A 19,871-nucleotide genomic window follows, 5' to 3' on the forward strand; every position below is an offset into this window, starting at 1 on the left:
GTTCAAGATGAACAATTGCAAACATGTTATCACTCCGGTAGAATGTGGGATTAAATTGTCAAAGTATGAAGAAGGAGAAAGGGTGGATCCAACAATCTTCAAGAGTTTAGTTGGAAGTTTGAGATATTTGACATGCACAAGGCCGGATATTCTCTATGGAGTTGGGCTTGTTAGTCGCTATATGGAATCACCTACCACAACTCATTTCAAGGCGGCTAAAAGAATTCTTCGTTATGTCAAAGGTACAATTGATTTTGGTCTACTTTATCCATCCTCCAATGAATTCAAACTTGTGGGTTATACCTTAGACCTTTAAGCTCTGAATGAATGTCATCCACAAACAAACCAGCTGCCAACAAATCTGTCTTCCTAACATTAACATCATTGACCACTTGTTTGGCATCCCCTTCTAAAAGTATATCAAAAAAACCAGCTTCTTTACAAAATAACACCGCTTCAAGGGCAACCATAGTTTCAGCTAGTTCCGGAGAGCCTACAACCTTCTTAGCGATTGCCCTTGCACCCATAAAATTCCCATGATAATCCCGGGCCACAATCCCAATACCAACATATCTATCTTTCATATTCAGAGAAGCATCCCAGTTGACTTTTATAACCCTAATCAGAGGTGGTTGCCAACCGATTAAAGAGGCAAGAGGACCTGCAACTTTACTAATGTTTCCCCCATCTTCCTCTTGAAGGTGTACTCCACAATAATCTCCATAAGCTTTAGATGCTTCCTTATACACAACCTGCAAATGGGTGAAAAAAATTTCAAAGATAGATTTGTTTGTTCGCAACCAAATACGTTGAGCAAATTTGTTTTACATAAATCATCCTTATGTTAAACACTTGTATCAAATTGATTGATTATCTGTCCAAAGTCATACAAATTGTCTTTTTATTTTTATTTTTTTCTTATAAAGTTCTTATAAAATTGTAAGGGAGAACTTCACTTAGGGTACCGAACTTTCACCATTTTTGAGAGAATATACTTGAACTTCAAAACGTCTTAATTTAGGATATCCATTCTTCAAAAAGTCTCAATTAGGGGTCCTCCGTTAGGATTTTCTGTTAAATCCTATCAAAATTCCCAAAACACTCTAAATTAAGACTTTCAGAAAAATTGATACCCTAAATTGAGACGTTTTAAAGTTCAAGTACATTATCTAAAAAATAATGAAAGTTCGATACCCTTAAATAAAGTTATTTCAAATTATAAATATACCTATGAATAAAAAATTGTGAAAGAAAGAGGAGCAAGGGCCACCGCCACTCCTCACTAGTGAGGGGGGTGAGGAAGGGGTAGGGGTAGGGGTGGGCGGGCATCCACTATAAGGATACGCAGCCTTTCACAAATATGTGAGGAGTGGTTGCCCCTCACAAGCCCTTCTTGTTTAGGGTTCGACTGCACCATTTTATGGGGAGGCCTCTCCTTGCAGTCATCACCCACTCCTTTTTTGAAAAGAAAAATTATTTATTTTAATTTTTTGTTTGGGGTAAAATTTTAATTTTACAATCTTCTAAAAAAAAAAAAAAAACAAAAAAAGGGAGGATGGATAGAAATTATATGGAATTGGATGGAATGATCGATTTGACTCAAAAGTTTACCACTAGCTAGGAGTTTTAAGATAATTTTTGTACTCGAGGGATTGATTTGATACAAGCTTAAACCCTAGATCAATTAAGTAATTTTCTCTAAAATTTAAAGTAAGAAGTTATATATTTCTCTGTACTAATTAAAAATATTTGTTTAAAATGTTCTGAAGGTCCATTACAGATATATATATATATATATCAAACAGACTAGAATAAATCTATACTAAAAAAAGAAAAGAAAAAAGAATTAACCTCTATGTTCATTGGCCTGGCCACTACTAGCAATAAATAACGAATCTAATTAATGCGTAGAGGATTAAATCTATTTGGTTTATAATAAATTTAAATATTTTATATCCCTTTAAGGTTAATTAAAAGTCATCATACGGATTATGTGATTTGATGTAAAGCCTCCCTATCCTAACAAAAGGTGTCGACCTTTAATTTTTATTTAATGTGAATAATTTCTTGGGTTACATGTGGAGATTTTGCAACAGATTTATTGGTTTCCTAAGAAGAAAAAGAATTTCACAAGAACTTTTGGATGAGGTAAAAGTTAAATGACTTTCTTTTATTAAAAAATAAAAGAAAAGAAAAAGAAAGAAAAACAGTGAAATGGAGCAGCTTTTGCTATAAATATTTTTACAACTATTAAATATTTTTAATTGATGCTTTTGAGGTATAAAATAGGCATCAATTAATTATCAACTTGCGAATCAAACTTTTCCTTCTGCTTAATTTCCTCAACCCTAAGAAAAACAACTTAATAGTTTTAAAAGTGATTACGTTAATTAATGACTTAACAAGTGAGCTAAGGGTTCACAATAAATTAAAGTTAAATGAATTTACAAAAATAAAAAATAAAAGGAAAGATAAAAAGTGAAATGCAGCAGCTTTTGCAATAAATACCCCAACATGTCAAATATCTCATTTATCATATGTGAGCAAAATATGGCGAGGGCTCTTCTTATTTGTTTAATTGCTGCCTATTTTATGTTCAACCTCCTTGCAGACGCAACTGAGTTCCAAGTCCATTACCCAGCCACTCCACAAAACCAATTAGGAGTAGCACATGAAGATGTCAAAAGTAATTGTTCCTTAATTGTCATTATTATTAATTAATAGAAATAAGTTATATTTAAACTTTGTTTTGATATGTAATTATATATTGTTAAAATTAACCACCTCCATATAGATTTATTCATTTGGCATCTTCTACAATCGCATGCTGATTTAGAACCATATATGCACAAAGAATTATTTGTCATTTATGTTTATCACAGACAATTTTAAGTCACTTTTAAATATTTCTACGGAGCTTATTGTAAATCTGTGTAAGTGTAATCATGCATATGAATTCATATTGAAGTTGTCCCATAATTTAATGGAAATTATTAATATCTTTTCTTTTCAAACTCTAAAATTTAAATTATCTTCAATTTGTTAGCAGGGAAATTAAAAAATATATATATATATACATGCGTATTTCATCTTCTTTCAGAATCAATATTAATTAATGACATAATGAATCTTATATCACGTGACATCTAAAAACTATATTGAGAAGACACTTCATATAAAACAGAATCAATGACGCAAATATATGGAAAAACCTTAGAAAAGATTGATCCTGCGGATACCCCATGCACTTAATGCAAAGCTGATACAATCATGCATGTAAAGTCATCTAATGGTACTAGTCTTCAGGATATTATCATCACAGCACAAGTATGTAACTGCAATTTTCAGTCTTCAACTTTCTTTGCCAACATTGATTAAAAAGAAATATTTGGTTTTATTCTCTTAGCTTATACATTTTTTATTCGTCTCCGTACAAAATATATGTAAATCTACCATTGAATTTATAAGACCACGTGTGGATTCAACAAATTCAATGAGAGAATTGCGAAAGAGATATGTAAGAGACGTGCAAAAATAGAGACCGAACATGTACATCTCTTTAAAAAAACCATCTACTCTTGTAAGCATGATGTGATGAATTTCCTTTATATTTGATTTTCCATAACCTCTTTGTATGATATAGGTTATTGGAAGCAAAAGAATCCCAACATTAAAATGCGAAAAGTTTATTTGACTTGGCTGCCGTGCCGCAACAACCTAATCTGTAAGAAGAGATGCTTGAAAATATTTCCGGTGTCGCTACAATATTTTGAATGCGTGAAAGGCACTTACACTTTTCACTGTATATGTGCCTCGAACGTAAGAACACATAAGTTTGGAAAGACTTGAGAGTGAGAAAGAAAGACACACAGAATTAAGGTAATTTGACCTATGGCCTACGTTCGCACGTCAGAGTCTTTTCTTAGCTACATCTTCCCTTAATTTGATTTATTTGATTATATACAAGACTCTATTTAGAGAAATAGTCTAAACGTTACAAGTCTCTTCTACTTCTATATTAACAATAATAAATTTAATTTATCATCTTGTAATTCTTCTCTTATAAGTGCGTGTAATTCTTGTCTCTTGAGCTCTTATAACTCTTGTTTCAATATCAAAGACTCCTACTTAAGCTTAGATATGCATTTATAGGCTTATAGCTTATATGCATATATGAAACTAGTTATACATATTAATAATATGTACAATTATAAATAAATTTGTAATAATTTTTTTTTTTAACTTATTAATTATAGCATACTCGATAAACTGATCATATGAGTTTGCCAAGGTGTGAAGACGTCACTACAAACAACAACAAAAGACAGGTTTTTTTTTTTTTTTTTTAGTATCGTTTGTACAAAACGATGCTAGATGGCGTCGCTTATTATTCAAACAACACTAAATTTAATTTGTAACGTTTGCTTCCTAAATTACACTAATTTTATATTAGTGTCGTTTGGACTAAATTTAGTTATATACATATTGAGCCCTGTTTAACGTGTTTGAGAGAGAGAGAATGGATGCAAGTGTGGTGAAAAGGTACTGCTGTGGGCTGTGTGAAAAGGTGAGGTTGTAGGAGAAGAATGGAGGCGTGGAGAAGAAGAAGAAAAGAAAGGAGAAAGGAGAAAAACAAAGAAGAAGAAAAAAGAAACAAAGAGAGAATCTGAACGTTTTAGAATTTTTTTTTTCCTCGAAATTATAGCGTGGGGTTGTTTCTATTCAAATTAGTGTCGTTTCAACAATAAAATACCACTAATAATTGAATTTCGTTTACTCTTCAAACGACATTAAACTATTAGTGACGCTTAGTCCCAAACAACACAATTTGGCATCGTTTGAACAATCACTACAAAATTTTTTGGTTTTTAGTGACATCTAGTTAATGACACGCAAAAGGTGATGTTTTTTCCACGTGGTCAATATGCTCATCACTAACTCGAGTTTAGTGACTTGTTTTTAACCCGCATTGCGAATTCAGACGTGGCCAAAAGTTCCACGTCAATAAGCATTAGTGACATGGAAAAGTCTACGTCACTAATATTAGTGACGTGGCAAAGGCACCACACCGCTAAGTTTCGTGACGTGGCATAATTGCTACGTCACTAAAGTTAACGACACGGCAAAATTTCCTGGTCACTAAAGTTAGTGATGTAGCAGTTTGCCACTATAACGCCTCAGATTTTAAGACAAAATATAATATCTTAAAATAGAATTTAAGACCTAATAATAAGGTAAAAGAATAAATATGAACATTTATGAAAATAAATATTCATAAACTTTGATTTAATAAAACGTTAATTAATATTATACTCTAAAAATATTGCTAAGATAATAAATAGACAGGCTTAATTAATTAGTAAATTAATTGGTCAATAATATTATTCAATTAGTACTATAATATTTATTATTGTACAAAATATATTATTTGGTATAATATATTTAGTAAACTAATATTATTAGTGTAATAAAATTATGGAAGAAATAATATTAATTATGAAACAATCTAGACCTCAAACGGATCTAAATAATAATTTTAATGAGACTAATTAAATGAGAAGAACCCACTGTAAAAATACCTATAGGCAGAATATTTAAGATATTTTATCTATAGATTTAACTGAATCTACAAGTTTTACTGAAACTTAACTCGCAAGTTTTATAAACTTGCTCCTACCTATTTAAACGAATGCTTCCTTAAATTCCTTAAATTGCTGTTAGTTTTACGACTCTGAATGCTTAGTTGGTGGCTTCTCCGTTGTAGGTGTACAAGGTGTTTTACTACGGTTTGGGTAGTTGTGAAGGGCTTGTTTGGTGAAGATGAATTTTGTGAGCAGGTTTAATTACGCACATGTTATTTTACGCACGTGGGTTGAGTTTGGGTGGGGGGGGGGGGGGGGCGGGGGGAAATTGGTATTTACGGGCTTTAAAAGATCACGTGCAACGCACATAGCCTCCTTTCAGTCCAAAGTGATGAATAAATAAACGGAAGGTTTTAAGTGCCAATAATTGGCTAGATTAATTAAGTGGGTCATCTACCAAATTTTTTACATTGGGCATCAGATCGCTAAATGGTGGATATTTCAAGAGGGTAAAATTTAATTTCCCCTTAATATAATAAGGAATGGGAAAGCTATAGTGTTGCATTGGGAAGCAGTGTAACGTTCTCAAGGAATAGAAAAATATAGGGAAGCTGCTGTAAGTGGTTTTTTGTGAATTTCTTGAAATTTTTTCTAAAATTTAGGGAACAGAACACTTATAGGGAAGATGATGTGAATGCTCTAAGAACATTCACAAAATGTTCCATTTGATTTTCCTTAAATTTATGGAATAAAACCATTTTTTTTTTCTTCCTTATCCCAAATACACTCTACGATAGTTTATTTTATCTTTCTTTATATTAATTATATATTATTTCTATATAAATATAAGTTCCTACCTACCCTCACATTTTTCACAAAATTTCAACAAAATCCACAATAAAAAAAAAAAGAGATGAGAGAAGAGAGAGGAAACATAAACATTTTGTATTAAAATAATGTATATAGAAGCTTTTTTAGTTCCCTACACATTAGGTAGAACTGTAACATTCTCAATGCTTAAAGAACCGAAGGGCATCTGCTGTTTATGGTTTTTTTGTAAATTTATTCACATTTTTTTCTCCATGTAGGGAAGAGAAAAGACAATAAAAAATTTATTGTGATTGTGCTTATGAAGATTGTATCCCACATCATCGATAAAGTATAAAAGAAAAAAGAGTAGGTAATATATTTTACTGAACCCAAACCCATTAATTTAGACTCTTGAGATAGAAGTAACATCTTGTTTGACTCCCACGTGTTCCTCTCATTATCCCTTAAATGAATTAATTAAAAGGCATGTTTGTCATTTTCCCCCAAAATCCAGTTAGGAGACAACGACACAATGACACATGAGCTGTCCTTGATCGATGCACAAACAAACATTTAATTGAGCACATGGTTGATTGTTCATCTCATAAATTAGTTGGCCGTAACGTAACGTGGGACATCCGGAGGCATTTATCTGGCTTAGCCAATGCATTTTCAATCTTATTCTATTTAATTGATATTGACTTAATAATTAGGCAGGGACCAGGGTGGTGGTCGATCTGTCAAATCACCATGCCAATTTCGTTACAAACGTACGTACGTAGTCCAATATTCACCAAACTAATTTAACTTGTATTTTCTTTTTAGAGCTTGCTTAGGAAATTAGATTTCAATGACACAAGAGCTGACAATTATTATTTTGTTTTTTTTTTGTCGATCCAAGGTAGTTTGTAAAGCATGTGTGGCCGAACATGACAAATATATAATACAAAGTCTATTATTTCTTGGTAGGCAGTTGGTGTATTTTGCTTAAACATAATCCAATATACGTAAGCAAATATTAATACAAGAATATTATAAACTCTCAAGTTTTTAATATGGCAGTGGAAATCACCGATGAATCTAAAATTCAATAATAATTTATTTAAATCTAATTGTGATTTTTGTTGACATGTCAAAGAGTTTGCACTTGAGAGTGTATGTAATATTTCTCGTATTAATAAGGACAACGTACTCTTTTCTCTCAAACTGACAATACCATTGAAAGATCTTGAGTGCTTACCAACAAATGTCTAACGAGTTATTTTCATCTCGAGTATATGAGAGAAGTCTCTCGAAAGGGCGTCTTTCTCTTCTTCAATACTCTAGATATATTTTTTCCCACGATTTAAAAGTCAGCTGCACCTTCATCTCCTTCCACAGCCCATGCACCTCCCCCTCACCGGCCTCTACCGGCTTCCGCTTTCGAAAAATCCCTATGCCTCTGAGCATGTACACCACACGCCACCTTGACAAGCGTATGATGCATGTGTTGCCGTAGTGGTGCTCCTCTCTCATTGGACATCGTAGTGGTGCTCTTTTTTTGGCAGCTTTGATCCAATCATTATCAATGCTCTTATTCCTGTTGTGATTTTTCAAGCTTGTTTTGTATGGCAGTAAGTATTGTTTCAAACAAATTCACCTTTGAATTGTTCCTACGAATCACCATTACAGGCAACCCCCTTCTTTCTTTATTCTATAAGAATATTTAGGACAACCATATATATAATAAAAACATGCATATGTTAAGTTTTTTTTAAATTAATAATAATTAATTATTTTTATGACATGACATGACATGACAAATTATCCCTAGGACATCAACTACTCATAAAAGACAATAAAAAGGGTTGACAAATCATAAACGACGAATCATGTAATGAACAAATGCATATCTTCCAACACGGATTCAATGTATCGATGGAATTTGTAATTTTATTTTCTTTTTGTGTGTCTTTATATCATCCATTGTCAAACCCCAAAAGTTCACATGAGACTTGTGATTATTTTATTAGCAGTTGAGCTTTTTGTGTCATCTGTTACTGTTCGCATATGGGGAGGATTAGGCCCCATTTGGTACTCGCACTTTAGGTGCAGTCACCCATTTGCTCGTGTCATCAATTAATTCTCACCAAGTTTGCAACAATACATCATTCATCACATACATTTGTTCTTGTCTCAAACTTTTGTGGTCTACGTGGCCCTAATTCGTCAGACAAATCGATCCACTAACTAAGAACAACCATGCACTACAGCTCGTAGAGTTAAGAAGGTGCTCTCAGTCTGTCAATCTTTAATATGTCTAAACTTGGTAGATTTTTTTACGTTGAGTCAAATTAAGCTACAGGCGTCACTCGCCCTTCCGTCAATTCCTACAAGTTTTAACCTTGCAACCATACTCCCTCCGAATCTAAAGACTTTGATTTCTCAGAGTATGAGTAGCTCAAATAATCCAGTGTGAACAATAACCAACTGTAAGGCCTTGCTTGATATCTACATAATGAGCAGAGGATTTCTGCAATAGATTCATGACCCAATCTCATAATTGAATAATGCAAAAACATCCCTACCACTAATAAAGCAAAGCAAATGACAATTTTTCAACAATTATTTTGTCATGAAAAGTCTTGTAATTTGTAAAGCACTTCAATTTTACAATTTGCAGAAACGGGTCAATTTGGTAATTTTGATTGCAATTTATAAGACAAGATATAATGTTATTAATATAAAATTTGATTTTAAATATCAATTTTTAAAAAGATAATAGCTTTGTTCGGTAAAAATTTCTTCTTCTTTCTTTTGTTTTCTATTTTCAAAAAATAAAAAATAAAAAACACACATCAAAACATTAACAAACGAACAAAGCTTCAATTATTCTTGTCAGTGCATGCATATAATTAACCAAGTTGCATACAATATGCGCCGAAAATAGTACATGCCTTGCGGAAGGATAGATGGATGGTGTTGAAATCAGTACATGCAGCTAATTGAGGTTACAAAAAGGGTGCTGAATAGTTTTTACTTATCTGGTTAGGTAAATCTCATAAGTATTGGTCTTTCAAACAATCATATGTTCGAATTCTCTCAAATTCAAGCAAATAATTGTAAAAAATCTTGATTCATATGAGATGTACGAAGATGAGATAGTTCACAGGTTAATAAAGGCCGGGATTCGTCAATTCTTGAAACAAGATATTAAAGATTATTCTGTATTTATCCATGATAATATACATACTCAGCAATTTGTTTATATATATATATATATATGTAAAAATAAATAAACTAATATATGATTGATTTTCATTTTTGTTTGAAGTTCTTTTTCTTCCTCCCATTTTCTTTTCTTTTTTTTTTACTAAAAAAAAAAAATAAATAAATAAATAAATCCAGGAACCCCACTGCCCTTCTCTCAAAACTTCAAATTAAATGTACTTTAGAGTTAGCTCTTTTGCTAACTGCCACATGATTCATGTCCCATTTTCTCCCCAACAGTCGGTCATAAAAGATACACAGCCACAGACCCCATTCACCGGATAGATAGAAACCACCGATCGCCTAAAAAAGGACTTTCTTGGTTTCCCTGCAACAGTTCTTTTGTCCTCTTCTACCTATGGATAACAAAGATTCAAACTTCGACAGCAAAAGAAATTACTAGAGAAGTTTCTCTAAAGTCCCTACGTTAACACACTTTTCTCTCTCTTTGTCTGTCTCCTTGAGGAAAAAGTGACATGAATCTTCTTGCTCGTTTACTGCCTATGTGGGTGTTAAACACTTGTTTGCTTTCAGCCATAATTGATGCCAGATCAGAGCCTGATGTATCATCCAATTCTGAGCCTGTTTTTGTTACTGAGAGACAACCCATTTCTCAATTTTCTCTGAAAATGCAAGCTGAATCTCCAGGTATTTCAACAATGCAGAGGATTTTCTGCTTTTTATGGACTTCTATGTTCTGTTCATTATTTGCTTCTATGGGTTAATGGGTTTGCATTGGCTCAAAATTCAAAATTCAAAATTTTAACCCCATCTGAAGTAGATAGACTTGTAGTCTGATATGTTCGTTAGTGGAGGGATTTCGATTTGATCTTTTTGGATATTATGTTTTGCTCTGCTTGGTTGCTGAAATGCAGTAAAAGGGAAGGAATTGCACTGTGAGTCGTTGTTAGTCGTTTGAAAATCCAAAAGAAACAACGAGTTCATGCAATTACACATCTGTACACTAGGGGGATTTAATCTTTTTTCTTTTAGCTTATGCCCTGTTTGGTTACTGAGAAAATGTGCCAGAAACCTCGTAATATTGTTACAGCAACCTTGCACAGTTAGTTGGGGTGACTTCGAATTTTTTATTTCAAGAAAAACAAGGAAAGAAAATCGGAACGTAGAATATAACTAGTATTGTTGTAAGATGTTAATTACACAGTTTCCTTGGGAACCAAACAGAGACATAGTACAATTAACTAACGTTGTTGTCTGCTTATCCAGTACTTATTTGATGATAGTGTACTATTGGGTTTGGACTTTAATATTACAATTCTCTTCCTTTTTCTATGTCATAATCTCTATGGTTTTTTAAGAAACTTAGCTATACATATTTTATGCATAGACAAAAAAAAAAAAAAAAAAAAAAAAAAAAGGGATTACAACGGATTTGCAAACATTCATAGCTTAATTGATGGTTTTATTTGTTAATCAGCATATCTAGTCATATTTTTCTTTTGTTAAAACAGGAATGCCAGAGGTTAGAGTAGCGCACCACCAAGATTTGAACAAGAGAATTCTTATAACGATCATTGCTGCTTCCACTCTCCTCGGTGGAATTTTGCTGTTTCTGTTATATTTTTGGTTTTACAGATGCAAAAACTCGAAGAAATCCAAGGAGAAAAGCCAAAAGAGCTTAGGTATCCTCTATTCCATGAAAATAAATTGCAATCGCTCTTTCTTCTTTTTTTTTCCTTGGTTTTTCATATATATATATATATATATATATATATATATATATATATATATATATATATATATATATATACTTTCTTCTAAACCGTCTGTTTTAATATGATCTGAAGAGGCTGCAAAAGGGATGTCGTCGAGTCCAATTATGGTTAGATTTAATTCCTTGAGGATGGTCAATAAGAAAAGTTTGGTAGCTATATTTGATTATCAATCATTGGAAGCTGCAACAAACAATTTCCAAGAAAGTAATGTTTTGGGTGAGGGTGGTTCTGGACAAATCTACAAGGCTCGTTTTGATGAAAAGTTACTTGCAGCAGTGAAGAGAATTGATGGTTTCAGACAAAATGCAGCAAGAGAATTTGAAGTAATGGTTTCTCTGAAATTGATTTGGATATCCATTTCCTGTTACTTGAATTTCTTGCTTAGTGTGACCTCTTAATTGATTATTATGGAATTTGCAGAATGAGGTGAATTGGTTGAGTAAAATCAGGCATCAGAATATTATTAAACTTTTGGGTTACTGCATTTATGGCGAATCAAGGTTTCTCGTTTATGAAATGATGGACAATGGCTCTTTGGAAAATCAACTGCATGGTATACATTTTTTCTGATTATAGATTAAAACATGGATTATATGAAAAGGAACATATGTCCATTAAAATTGTATTTGTTTTTCTCAATGGTGTAGGACCTACCCGAGGATCAGATTTAACATGGAATCTGAGGATGAAAATAGCTGTTGATGTCGCTAGGTAAGTCCATTATGTTAATTATGTTTTCTATTTTATTAGTTTTTTCCCCATTTCTTATGTTAACATGGCTGGTATTATTATCAATGGTGCTAGAGGCTTAGAATATCTTCATGAGCACTCCAATCCTCCTGTGGTTCATAGAGACATAAAATCTTCTAACATTCTTCTGGATTCTAATTTCAATGCCAAGGTACGATCTATACGTGACCTGTTGAAATTGGCAGGCACACTATTTTGTTTCTTTGTGATATTTACCATGACATTTTCCCCTTTACTGGGATTTTCTTGAATCAGCTGTCAGATTTTGGTCTTGCGGTAACTTCTGGCACCGAAAACAAGAACATAAAGCTTTCAGGAACTTTGGGTTATGCAGCACCAGAGTTCCTTTTAGATGGTATGCAAGTCTATATGACTTCCAAACTGCATATTAATGACCTCTGGTTTGAATGATCTGTATGCTTCTTGTATTTTCTTCCCTCAAGAGCTGTTTCTCCGTGAAACATTTCAAACTTCTCTTAATGTGCTTGAATGCTCCAACATTGGTTGAAACTCATAAGAAAACACCAACACTAGAAGAAACTCGCCAAAAAACACCAACACTAGTCAAAACTCGCTGGAAAATTCTACCACCGACGGAGATTTGTCGGAAAACACAAACAACTTCAATATTATGGAATATGGATAGCTCATCATAAGACAACTCATAGGGGCACTTCACCTCATTCTAGAATAGGGACACTTGTCCCTTTCTTTTTAACACTTCTAAAAGACATAACAAGGGTCTCCAAATAGCATATTAGCTGCTTAAGATGATCAAGTTAATCACAAATATTGCATAGAATCTCTGATATCTATGATACATATAATACAAAGACTGATAACAATTCTTGAACTCAGGTAGATGGTTCTTTTAATTTGCATAAACTGCTTAACCTTCATGTCACTCTGATTTGATTTATTTAGAACTGAGTTTATGCCAAACCATCTGTCTTAACAACCAAACCTCCTATGTCTTTTACGGAGTCAGAATAGGATTAGAAGTCCTTTAGATAGTCTATCCATTTGCCTGTTGGGAATATGGAATTCAGTATGATTTGGGCTTGGAATGTACTCTTTCCCATGATTCTATCTGTTCCAAGGGTGAAGTAATCATGAAAAGAAAGTTTTCAATGTTATAGGATGGCCCATGTATTACTGTAACCCGAGATGGCCTCCCAAGTTGGGGAAGAAAGAGGATGAATTCTTTTCCTTCATTTTTCATAGAGTTGTAAACAACAAAACATCAATTTTCTGCTGCGGATAGTGTTATAATACTTAAACGAGTTGTCCCTTATATCTAGTTTTCTATTGCCAAATAGATCCTAAAAGCTAAGTAGAGCGGTTTTCTTGCATATAAAATCGTAAGATGATATTTTGCAGGTAAACTAACTGATAAAAGCGATGTCTATGCTTTTGGAGTTGTCCTTCTAGAACTTCTGATGGGAAGAAAGCCATTGGAGGATGTTGCCCCAGCTCAATACCAATCTATTGTGACATGGGTAAGTCTTCTTTCAGACCCCACCAAGCTGCCTTTTATGAAGTAAAATTTAAGAAGGGTTCTAAGTTTTTTTGGCTTCTTAATGCTTTATGTTTGAATCATCTTTGACTTGCAGGCTATGCCCCAGCTTACAGACAGATCAAAGCTTCCAAACATTGTGGATCCTGTAATAGAAAACACAATGGACCTAAAGCACTTATATCAGGTTTGTAGAATGAAAACACTAACATATATTTTGGTACTTATGAGTCGTTTAATTGCTAAATAGTGATTGATATTGCCATCAAACAGGTTGCTGCTGTGGCTGTACTATGTGTACAGCCAGAGCCAAGTTACCGGCCACTGATAACGGATGTCCTTCACTCACTTATCCCTCTCGTCCCTTCTGAGCTTAGGGGGTCACTCAGATTTACAGAACCACCAAGCCAGTCTGCTCTGGATCTTCCAACTGACTGCTGAATTGGTTGAGACTCTTACGCATTGCCACGCTAGAAAGAAAGTTTCTGTTTTTGTTTTTCATTTCTCTTTTTGTTATTACAGATGTAGAGTGTAGTAAATTTGAGGGGTTTCTTTCCATGAAAATCTCAGAACATTTTACTTTTAGCTTAGACAGCCTTTTCCCTCTAGCTGTATCTAGCAAAGCACAACAGAATTAAAAAGCAAACATTAGAATGGAAAGATTCTGAACTCTGGGAAATGAATCTTTGTTATCTTATCGAAATATAAGGCTTTATATTTGGAAATGTTATTCTAACTTTCCTTTAGATTATAATTAGAGGCATTCATCATTGTTCTTCAGTCAAGTGTCTGAAAAATAAGAAAACTAACGATTATGGGCATCTGTCATTATGGTTATGGGCATCAACTACTTTGTGGAACTTGAAGAAATCTGAATTAATTCTACACTGAAAACAAATGAATTATGCAATTACCTGAGTGCAAACTATTCTTGAGGCCATGCCTCCGGTTGAAAGCGTGAGCTTTATTCAACCCGTGAGGAGGAGGCATTTTGCACGATACCCCAAAGATCTAGTAGGGGCTCACGCTTTATTCAACCCGTGAGGAGGAGGCATTTTGCACGATGCCCCAAAGATCTAGTAGGGGCGAAGCCCCTGATACCCCACTTATCGAAAAAAAACAAAAATAATACAAGGAAGTAAAACAACAAACAAAAAAGAAAAGACAAATTAGTAAAACTACCACACCCAACGACAAGATAAAAAGGGGCGAGGAAATAAAAGGAGTCCTGAGGTCACATCAAGGAAGAATAGCCATCCCTAATGAAAATGCTTCTGCTCAAGAATGTGGCGGAAGGTCTAAACACTACAAAAACAAACGGCTTTTTGAGCCGTTATTGTTAGAGCCCTTTTTGTGAGTTTTAAAGAAAACTAGGTATTTTACGCTTAGCATAGTAGAGTTTCCGAAAAGCAAAGAATTTCAAAGAGAAAGTTTGTTTTATGGACAACATAGTAAAGAGTTTTAAAGAAACGTGTTTGCTTTGTAAAGAATTATAAACTTTTACGCGAAGAAAAAATATTGCCGTTAATTTATAGAATTGAAAGAACAAACGTTCCCACGCACGTTTTAAAAATAATTCACTTCACACAGTAATTTCGATTGTTGTTTACTTACAAAACCAGAGACTCACCTTTCACTTGTAAATGTAATTTTTAAAAAAATAAAAATAAAAAATAAAAAATAAAAAATCGATACTTCCAAACAGCAGGATAGAAACGACAAAGGAATAGGAGGTACATGTAATGCTTGTCTATAGAGAAATGCCTCCTGGACAACAGTTGTGCACAACAGTTGTGCAATGATCACTCCTCATGTATATATATGCGTTTTAGTTTTTGGCAAACAAAAAGGATATGTGATGTTAAATAGTAAGAGCATTTGTAGGAAAGTCATCAAACCCACGAAATCACCAAAATCAGACGAGTTTCATCAAAATCGTGTCTTTAACAAATTTGTCAATGCTACAGTAAATTTGGGAAGGGTTCAAATCGTTCGTCCGGTCTACTGAGGCAACTTCCTCTCGTCTCTTCTTATTTTTCATTTTTTTATTTCATTTTTGTGGGTTGAAGGTCGTAGATGAGGTCCATAGTCAGCCGGTCGTCAAGCCTCCATCGGTTATCGATCTTTCCTTTTCGCGGGTCGTTGAGGAAAAGCCGGTTCCAATGGATCCCGAACCAGAGGAGGTCCATAGTCAGCAGATCTTTCATTTTCGAGGGTCGTCGAAGGCCGTCGAAGATGCCGGCCGTCAAGGAAAAGCCGGCTGTCAAAGAAGCCGGTCATCATGTAAAGCCAGTTCCAGTGGATCTAGAAGCAGATGAGGTCCACAGTTCATGGATCTTTCATTTCTGCGGGTCAACAAAGGTCGAGAAGAAGCCGATCGTCGAGGGTTGGGTCTGGAGAACAGGTTGGGTCGGTAGAGGTCTGAATTCTAGAAGAGTTTGAAAAGTTATTAAAAAACAGTATTTATTTAAAGTAAATAATATTTAGAGAGTTTGGTATTTAGAGCTTTTGAAAGCTAGGTAACTAAAATAACAAAAGTAATATTTTTAATTAAAATTTGTTTAAATTTTGACCTGTTCATTACAAATGCTCTAATGACATTTGACATGTAAAGATTATTGATTAGACAGGTTGTGGAATGTTTATTAGAGCTCTGACGTATGTGCATTTCTCTTATTGTAATGCAAAAAAGTTTTCAATTTTTCATTATTCCAGCTTCATGGATTATGTATATTGCTTATATTTTCACTACAAAAATGATAAAATAACATATTTAAAAGTAAAAAGAGTAAAATTAAAGCGCATTCAATATAATTTTATATGAGATTCAGGTTGAATCTCACAAATTTAGTGATAAATTTAAAATTTAATTGTATTAATATACATAAATATTATTTTTCTATTAATCATCCATTAACTTGTAGTTAACATTAACGTACAACAGCTGCAGAGAAAAGATAAAGGAGTATAAGACGCCAACAATGATGAATTAATAAGGAGATTTGTCTCATGCGATCCCCTTGACTTTCTCCTGTATTGTTCATAAAAATAAAAATAAAATAAAAGGGGAATTGTCTCGTGCACTAAGCTAGCTTAATATGCAAAAATAATCAAATAACTCGAAAAGAGAGAAGCTTGTTTGATTAATTCGTTAATTACATAATTTTTACCTCCCAATTATGGACGGTTAATTACATACTTTAGACACTGATTTTTTTTTTTTTTTTTTATTTTTGAAAAGTACTTTAGACATTGATTAGTTCACAGACAAAGACATAGAAGATAGAGAATTTTAAAATACAGATCCTAATATAAAATAAAAAATAAAAAAAAATAAAAAAAAAAATACTTACCTTTGTTAACATCGGGCCGGCTCTATGGTTTGGCCAATTAGGCAACTACGTAACTAATTCGTAATTAAGGCCCCTAATTTACAAAAGGCTCCATAAAAATATATTTTATATCAAATTTATCACCAAAAAAAAAAAAAAGTAAAATGCTCCAAGAAAAATAAAATAAGAGGAGGCATTTGACCTGTGAATAATTCTACATGTCATATAAATGTTCTTCAAGTGTCCATCAAATATGGGCGCGTGATTGATCAATTGATGAATTTGATCAAATAATGATTTTAGAAGCTACCTCATTATTTAATGAGCCGTTCTACACAGGAGACGGTCATCCGTCCCCTGTCATCCCATTAATATTAAAAAATTAATTTTTCATTAAAAAATTGCCTCTGATGTCACATCAGAGGCAATTTTTTAATAAAAAACTAATTTTTTATTATTAATGGGTTGTTGGGGGACGGATGACCGTCCCCCAACAATCATTTCCCTTATTTAATAGACACTTGATGGACATTTATATAATAAAAAATGTGATGTAACATGTTTAAAATCTTAAAATATTTGAAACTAAAGTAGACCCACTTCTAATATTTGAAACTAAAGAAATATATATATATATATATATATATTCTCTTATTTTCTTTCATCACTTCTAATATTTGTTTTTCGGTTCTATTATTTTTTATTTCTTTGATATTCTATATACTATATACTTACTAGTTACGATCGGATGCCGTTAATTTTAGTTATAATTAGTCAATGTTATAAGCTCCGATCACGTGTCATCGATTTAGTACACAACCAATTAAGTCCTACTTATATACAATCATTTATCTTACAATAAAGATAAAATAAATTATTCATATTATCTCTTGATCAAGAATAATATATTAACAAAACTTGAACATGAAAATTTGATTAGTAATTTTACACCTCAAAAAGCTTGAAGAAAGATTGTTAAATTATTTTTTTATTCTCTAATATAAAGAATATAGGACATTAATATTTTAAAAATTGAAAAAGCCCCATTTTAACGACTAATTTTTAGAAATCTCTCATGTGTTACTCTTGTGTCCCACTAAAAACATAAGGTGGCTTTTAAAATCACCATTTGATCAAAATTTATTAGTGATCAATTACAAGCACAATAATGATTTTAAAAGCCACCTCATTTTTTGAGTGACACAAAAAGCACGTCTAGCATTATTCTATTTTAACTTTTTTTTTCTTTTGGACCTCAATTTATAGAATAATTCTAAAAGTCCCTCATATGTCACTCTTGTGTCCCTCCAAAAATAATGTGGCTTTTAAAATCACCATTTGATCAAAATTCAATAGTGATCAATCACAAATTAACTCAATGGTGATTAATTTTAAAAGACACATTATTTTTGGGGGACACAAAAATTACACAAAAGAGATTTATAACATTACTCCGATCTATATTTAGCCGACCCTACCTTGGAATCCAAGTAATATTCCATGTAAATCTTAGGTTGGCAAGAGACAATGAAAAAAATTGTTTGAGACGATAAATCCGGACATATTATTATAAGATGGAAAGCCTAACTGAGTCATATATGTGATGCCAATGGATGATCTTTCAACGATGGTATCAATAATGCATCAACAAAAGAAGCCATGGAGAAGGATATAAACTGCAAATTTCTCATTCTTTCATGGATATTCTCGACCATCCCAAGAGAACAACCACGTCTACTTATCTTCCTTCCCCATCTACGACTGCATGCATGCCAATTACTCTCTCTCCCTCTCTCTCTATGACAGAGAAGCCATGGCCGCCTTTTCAAGCTGGCTGTGCAGTAGCAGCACGAAGAACATGGTTGTCAGGATCGTTCATCCCGGCGGCCACGTGGAGCTCCATGACAGGCCTGTAAGCGCAGCAGAAGTCATGCTCCGGAACCCAAGAAGCTGCGTCACCCACCCGCATGTTTTCCAGCAGCCATGGGCGGTTGTTGCCCCGGACACGATGCTAATGCCCGGTCAGAAGTTCTACGTAGTACCCGTAAGAACCGTACGGAAGCTTCAGCGGCTTTCTCCAAAGCATTCTCCTTCTCCGGTTCATGAAATCCGGAGCGCTCATGAGTCTAGCAAAGGAGAGGAAGAAGAAGAGCATGACGTGGCTTGTCCATGTAATTGGCTGTTTATGATCAACAAGAAGAATACCACAAAGCGGGGCTATTGCTTCATTTGCTTGCTTATGGGAATCAAGATCAAAGAGAATGGCAATGGCGCCGCCGGCTCAAGCCAAGAAACCACGCGGTCAAACAGCAATAATATCGGTTCTTCCGAGGGTAAAGGAGTTGACAGAAATATTAGGACTACGGATTTTACGAGAAATAGGATAGGAAGGTCTCCCAAGAGATTTCCATCTCTTGATCATTGGCAGCCAAGTCTAGAAAGCGTCCAGGAAGAATAATGATAATTATCAATGCGGAATTAATGATAAGAAATGATATATATTTACTAGACTTCTATATGATTAGGATGATGTGATACTAAAAATTAATTCTTAATTTTTTTATTTTTTTTTACAAGTCTTTATTAATCAAAATGTTGATTTTTAATGTCGCATCATCTCAGATATTATATAACCATAGTATAACAGTCTACTAAATAAATAAATGGGTAGCTAGAGTAGTACCATAATTCATTTCTATAATTAATATTCAGGCATGTAAAGGCATCATGGTGCTAAAATATTTAGAATATTCTCTACAGTAATGCTTTTATATATATATATATATATATATATATATATATATATATATTTTATTTAGTTTAGTGTTTCTTGTTCATCACTCTTTATCTCCTCTATAAATATCACTTATTGTAATACAGTTTTACCATAATTCAA

At 33.3% G+C, this 19,871-nt stretch overlaps 1 protein-coding gene across 1 annotated transcript; it reads left to right on the plus strand.

Moving 5' to 3' along the window:
• The first annotated feature begins 9,841 nt into the window (after positions 1–9,841).
• On the plus strand, positions 9,842–14,373 carry LOC133863756 (probable receptor-like protein kinase At1g80640). The gene is made up of 10 exons (XM_062299835.1): positions 9,842–10,289; positions 11,114–11,284; positions 11,450–11,700; positions 11,798–11,930; positions 12,025–12,088; positions 12,182–12,278; positions 12,383–12,482; positions 13,508–13,626; positions 13,741–13,830; positions 13,917–14,373. The coding sequence occupies exons 1-10, from the start codon at positions 10,118–10,120 to the stop codon at positions 14,082–14,084; spliced, it is 1,365 nt and encodes a 454-aa protein (XP_062155819.1). The 5' UTR covers positions 9,842–10,117; the 3' UTR covers positions 14,085–14,373.
• The last annotated feature ends 5,498 nt before the right edge of the window (positions 14,374–19,871 follow it).

Source organism: Alnus glutinosa, chromosome 3 (assembly GCF_958979055.1).
Source record: "Alnus glutinosa chromosome 3, dhAlnGlut1.1, whole genome shotgun sequence".
Classification (NCBI taxonomy): Eukaryota; Viridiplantae; Streptophyta; class Magnoliopsida; order Fagales; family Betulaceae; genus Alnus; species Alnus glutinosa.

What these genes read in the sequence shown, in the direction of transcription:
- LOC133863756 (XM_062299835.1), top strand. Translation starts at nt 10,118, where the DNA reads ATGAATCTTCTTGCTCGTTTACTGCCTATGTGGGTGTTAAACACTTGT. An exon ending in GAAAAGCCAAAAGAGCTTAG is followed by an intron (nt 11,285 to 11,449) that starts GTATCCTCTATT and finishes TATGATCTGAAG; the next exon opens with AGGCTGCAAAAGGGATGTCG. An exon ending in ATAGCTGTTGATGTCGCTAG is followed by an intron (nt 12,089 to 12,181) that starts GTAAGTCCATTA and finishes CAATGGTGCTAG; the next exon opens with AGGCTTAGAATATCTTCATG.